The following is a 6039-nucleotide window of genomic DNA, read 5'->3' on the forward strand; positions in this document are numbered from 1 at the left end:
TGAAAAGATCCATGTAAGGGTTATTAATACAGTCACAGTGTTGTTTGTGATCCTCATTTTGTACTTCAGAGGGTCACAGATGGCCCAGTATCTATCAATAGATATTAAACTAAGATGTATTAAAGAAGAGTTACAGAAGGTCATGTCCAAGCTAGAATGAACTTTACAAACAACATCTCCCAAAAACCAGCAGCCCTCGACAGATCGCATCATACTGTAGGGCATCACCAGTAAACCCAGCAGACAGTCACACACAGCCAATGACTGAACGATCAGATGAGTTGGAGACTGAAGCTGTTTGAAGTGAGAGATGGAGATGATGATCAGCAGATTCCCAAAAACTGTCATGAGGATTATGAGTGAAATGAAAGCGTACATTGCCACTTTAACTCCAGTGAGACGATGAGCTCGAGGACAAGAGTCTGGATGTGAAGGATAACACAGGAGAATATTCTCAGTCTCATTGAAAGACATCGCATCTGAGAGAACTTTCTTTGTACAGTAATAATAAACAGACAGTCAATTAGAACACAAAGTTTAAACAAAATTATTCTAGAAATTACAATGTGGTTGAGGGAAATATCTAAAGAAACCTGAACATAAATACAGTACATGTCTATTCAATCTAACTCCCCAAATGAACTTGATATAGCTCAGATGTGTTCATTTATACACATAAGGTCAGGTCTAAACCCCTCCCCAGCTGTATACGTAACTAACTGATACACAAACATTGTGACTCATGAGATTAAAATAATTTTATGTTATCTGATATTATCTGTGACTTGATCTGATAGCGATAACAGACAATATTTTCTATCCTTCAAAATGGGGTTTCTGAAAGTCTTATATTTTTCTGGCTCCCCCTTGCTAGGTGTTAATAATGTTAAAAATGTAGGTTAAAATATTGTTTTTAATAGAAACAAAAGATTTAAGGGAAATGTATATTTTTTAAAACTAAAATCTAAGTTTAGTTGTTTTTCATTGTATTGTTCCCAGTGTAGTTTAGGCTAGTTTAATTGTTGAGCCACTAGGTGGTGCTAATCTATATGTTTGAAAGTAACCTCTGACCTAAAAGGGACAGAAAGTAGGGTTTTAGTGTTTTATTAATCAAAATCAATGTCTTTAGTCATAAATATGTCCTCATTGGTGTCAAATGACCTATGCCAGCGATCTGAATTTTCTTTGTAAGCTTAGAATTTCTTCTCTTTACTTATATTGAACGGGTAAGTCCAAGGATGTTTCCCTGTCATTCCGCCATACTGATAATCTATAATAGCAGAGAGGGACAAAAAGCACTAGCCTACCAATGTGTTTCCACAACGTGTTTTCATTCAGAACACGTGAACCAGCTGAAACGGACAAGGAGATCAGTGAGTTCATAACGGCTACCTTAGTTGCAAGACGCATTTGGAAAAGCGAGGTGCTAAAGAGCAATATTCGTTTGAAAGCAAAATACAATTTCACCACTAGATGGGGGAAAATCCTACTTATTGTCTCTCTAACTCCCTGGGGTCCAAAAACCCGGCGACACATATTGACGTGTTTTCTCCTTATCATAGCAGAATCAACTTAAAATACTTCATTATTAATAATCATACACTTACGTGTTAAACATAATTTGAAACTGTGAAGGGTCTTCTTTAATTTGTGTACATTCACAATACCAACAACACATCTTTGTGTTTTTGTCAAATAAAGAAAATAAACAGGGTGTGCATTCAGACTTTTCTGTCTCTGCCAGCTGTCTCTCAAAACACGTTACAAAAATTAATTGAAACTCAGAGAATACTCGTCACACAAACATGATACACATATCCAAAGAAAGCCTGGAATGTCTACTTTTAAACAAACAAAACACAACACATGGTAATGAACAGACGAAACAGTTCAAACAATGACAAATAAAGCGTAGAGTTTTATCAGAATTAAAGACTTTACCGCATGTTTGGATGATACATTTTATACATACGTGAGGAATATCTTCATTTATGACTGGACATTGAGGAAGAGAAGCTTTAATCTTTAATGTTAACATTACCAAAGAAGAACAATGGAAGACGCAATGGAGGAGAATATATTTCTAAAGTAAGTAACTTATTTATCCTCATTTATATTTGCTATCATGTAATATGCTTTTGTTTGTGCAGTTCAGCCTACATAAGCGACCTCAGCAGACTGCATGCTTCGGATTGAAAAACTTTCGCACTGTTTACAAACCAGGACGCGTGAAGTCATGTAATGGCGGATAACAGTTACATGCCATACATACAGTGTTAAACACAGTAATTCACTTTAGTATCCTTCATGACAACTTTCAGTAAGGCTGCACTGCAGGATCTGTAATATGATTCCTTATATTGTTTACATGCAACGCAATTCCATACATTGCGCTTTACATGCAACACCATTTTTTATGAGCGCCGCATTGCTTACACGGAGACGCGAGTACTCGTGGACATGGACGCCATGTGGGATTTTTTCTGAGGTTCAAGCAGCATGGGAGACCAATAGAAACTTTCTGTTGCTTTTACTTAGTGCTCTCATTCGCAGAATTTTGCATGTGCAGCGCTACCGGACCTGATTGCGACCACTTTAGTTAATGCTTATACAGCCGCGGACTTCCCAGATTCGGCTCTTTAAGAAACAAGTCAAATACAAAATTCAAGTAAAAATGAACATGCTGCATACAGCACCTGGAAACAGACATACGCTGCGTCCCAAACCGCCTACTTCCATACTATATAGTAGGCAAAGAGTACGAGAAGTAGTGCTTTTCGCCTACTATATAGTATGGAAGTATGCTGTTTGGGACGCAGCCATTACTATTTTACCCGCAGCTTTATCCTGTGTGGATGCTGGCCGCGCGCATTGGTCAAAAATAAAAAAAATTAAAATAACACATCTATTTTTGAAATGCATTGTTGTAACGCGCTCGTTACTAAGACTGTAACGAGTAAAATATAACCAAAATTTTATTAGCAATGTGTTATATTACTGCGTTACAGCAAAAACTAATATATTACTGTAATATATTATATTTTGTAATGCGTTACTCCCAACACTGCCTATTACTGAATCATGACTTTATTCATGTATTATTAAACAGTTGTTATTTCCTCTAAATACTTTTGTATTAAACATTACCTTGGGTTTAAATGTCTCATATCACAAAACATGCAGATTATTGAGGTCGGGATATTAAAAGACCAACATTTGCATCTCAGATCTAAAACTGTCTGATACTTTTTGTTCATTGTGTTGTTTAACATCTGCTGTTTATTTATTCAGTCATTGGTTATTATTTATCTACAAAAACCGTATTCATTCAAATGTCAGAGTATGTGAATGATTGAATCCACAGATATAAGTGAATATGAGAGTCTTAAAGGCCTTCTGAAAGCAAGGATAAAAAAATCCATAGATCAAAGGATTACAAGTTGAGTTAAAATATGCAAACCAACCTAAAGCCTCATAAACATTAGCTGGGGTCACAAAATTAAGGAAAGGATCAACAGTAGCAGCAATAGAAAAAGGCAGCCAGCAGAGAAAGAAAACGCCCATAACAAGAGCCAGAGTTTTAGCTGCTTTTCTTTCTCTGTGTGCAGAGCTTTGACTCTTAACACCTGTGGTGGTCACAGACACTTTCTCTGACAAAACCTTTGCGTGTTTTTTCACAACATTGAATATGATGATATACAGAGAGCTCATTATAGTTCCTGGAATAATAAATATCACTATGAAACAAGTTAGTCCCAATTCTTTGTTAATAAACACAGCACAGGCACCAAAACAAGACACCTGTAATATAACAGCAACAGCATTCACCCCTGAAAACACAATGCTAAAGCCGTACACAAATGAACAGATCCATGTAAAGACAATAAATACAGTCACAGTGTTGTTTGTGATCTTCATTTTGTACTTCAGAGGGTCACAGATGGCCCAGTATCTATCAATAGATATTAAACTAAGATGTAACAAAGAAGAAGTACAGAAGATCATGTCCAAGCTAGAATGAACTTTACAAATAACATCTCCTAAAAACCAGCAGCCCTCAACAGATCGCACCATACTGTAGGGCATCACCAGTGAACCCAGCAGACAGTCACACACAGCTAATGACTGAACGATCAGATGAGTTGGAGACTGAAGCTGTTTGAAGTGAGAGATGGAGATGATGATCAGCAGATTCCCAAAAACTGTCATGAGGATCATGAGTGAAATGAAAGCGTACATTGCCACTTTAACAACAGTGAGACGCTGAGCTCGAGGACAAGAGTCTGGATGTAAAGGATAACACAGGAGAATATTCTCAGTCTCATTAGAAGACATTGCGTCTGCCCGAGGACTTTCTTTGTAATTATTAACAGGTAGACAAATATAACACAAAGTTTAAACAAAATCATTTTATAAATGACTACATCAATTTAACTTCCTAAATGAACGTGTTATAGCTCGGAGGTGTTTATATATACAGTTCAGGTCAGGTCTCAACCTCCCCAGCTGTATACGTAACTAACTGATACACAAACATTGTGACTCATGAGATTACAATAAAAAACTTTGTTCTGAATTAAAGATCAAAGGAGGTATAATGTTAGGGTTTATGATAAAAACATGTAGGGCATAGGGGTGTGCGTGCAAAAAAATCAAGATAATATTCTGTGATTTTTCAGATCCCCCCATGATTATTGGTCATCAAACAGCCATATAAACGGCCTAAAATAAAGATAATTTAATAAAAGTAAAAACGCTGCAACACAATAGTGCAAACAACAGTAAAATCAGAAATGAAGTATTACTGTCTGCACTTCCACTCCTGTTACAATAGGTGACCGGACGTCTTGGTTATGTCATGATCCTTTTTTAATGTCTATACATATTTTATTTCAACAGTAACAAGAAATAGTTTAATACCCTGAATAATCAATAAAAGCCTGTGGTCCTTAATTATTTTTGTAAATAAAAATATTTGAAAAACACCCCCCTCCCTTGTTTTATTTTTTTTACAAATCTCACCCTGAAGATAACAGACAATTTTTTATATACTTAAAAAATGTGTTTGTGAAAGACATTTTTCCTGCTCCCCCTTGCTACATATACATAGGATTAATGTTAATAATGTAGGTTAATTTATTAAAGAAATAGTTCACCCAAAAATGTATATTCTGTCATCATTTACTCACTCTCGTGTTGTTGCAAACCTGTATAAATTTCATTGTTCTGACAAACACAAAGGAAGATATTTAATGAATGTTTGTAATCAAACTGTTCGTGAGCCCCATTCACCTCCATAATATTTTTTTTTCTACTATGAAGTGAATGGGGCCCATGAACAGTTTGGTGTTTACTTTGATGTCCTGCACCAGGTTATTTAAATAGCAAATGCATTTGTGCACCCATGGGCCTGCTGGTCTGAAACGAGGTGTGTTCATGCACATTGTTGGTGCAATACTATTTTGAGGCAACTGGAATAGACTACAACACTGACCAACTTAAAACCTGGTATAAAGTCTAAAGCAGGGGTGCCCAACCCTGTCCCTGGAGGGCTACCGTCCTGCAGATTTTAGCTCCAACCCCAATCATCTTTGGATGCAAGACCGGGAAAACGGCCGTCTTTGAACCTCTCTCACTGTACGACATAGGACCACCGATGAAGATCCACGATAACAGAAATCGCAGCGATTGTTTCACGATGACAATCTTTCGTCTGGGACAGCCAATAATCATGCAGTGTATCCCGGGCTTTAGACAATAAAGGATAAAGGTATATAGCTATGGCACTCAACTCATATAAACTATTTATATTTAGTTTAATAAAATAATGTATGTTACCAGCAATACCTTTGATAGTCATATCGCCAACGTCTGCCGCACAGCATTCTTCCATCTTAGAAATATCTCAAAAATATGCCATATACTGTCTACATCTGACGCAGAGAAGCTTATTCATGCTTTTATGACCTCTAGAATAGACTATTGTAACTCGCTACTCGGGGGATGCCATTCAAATCAGGTCAACAAGCTTCAGCTAGT

At 36.7% G+C, this 6039-nt stretch overlaps 1 protein-coding gene across 1 annotated transcript; it reads right to left on the reverse strand.

The window, feature by feature from the left end:
• Positions 1 to 3324: 3324 nt before the first annotated feature.
• LOC135738523 (trace amine-associated receptor 4-like) lies at positions 3325 to 4335 on the reverse strand. Its single transcript, XM_065256626.1, has one exon. The coding sequence runs from the start codon at positions 4333 to 4335 to the stop codon at positions 3325 to 3327; it is 1011 nt and encodes a 336-aa protein (XP_065112698.1).
• Between the last annotated feature and the right edge of the window lie 1704 nt (positions 4336 to 6039).

This window comes from Paramisgurnus dabryanus, chromosome 12 (assembly GCF_030506205.2).
Source record: "Paramisgurnus dabryanus chromosome 12, PD_genome_1.1, whole genome shotgun sequence".
NCBI lineage: Eukaryota > Metazoa > Chordata > Actinopteri > Cypriniformes > Cobitidae > Paramisgurnus > Paramisgurnus dabryanus.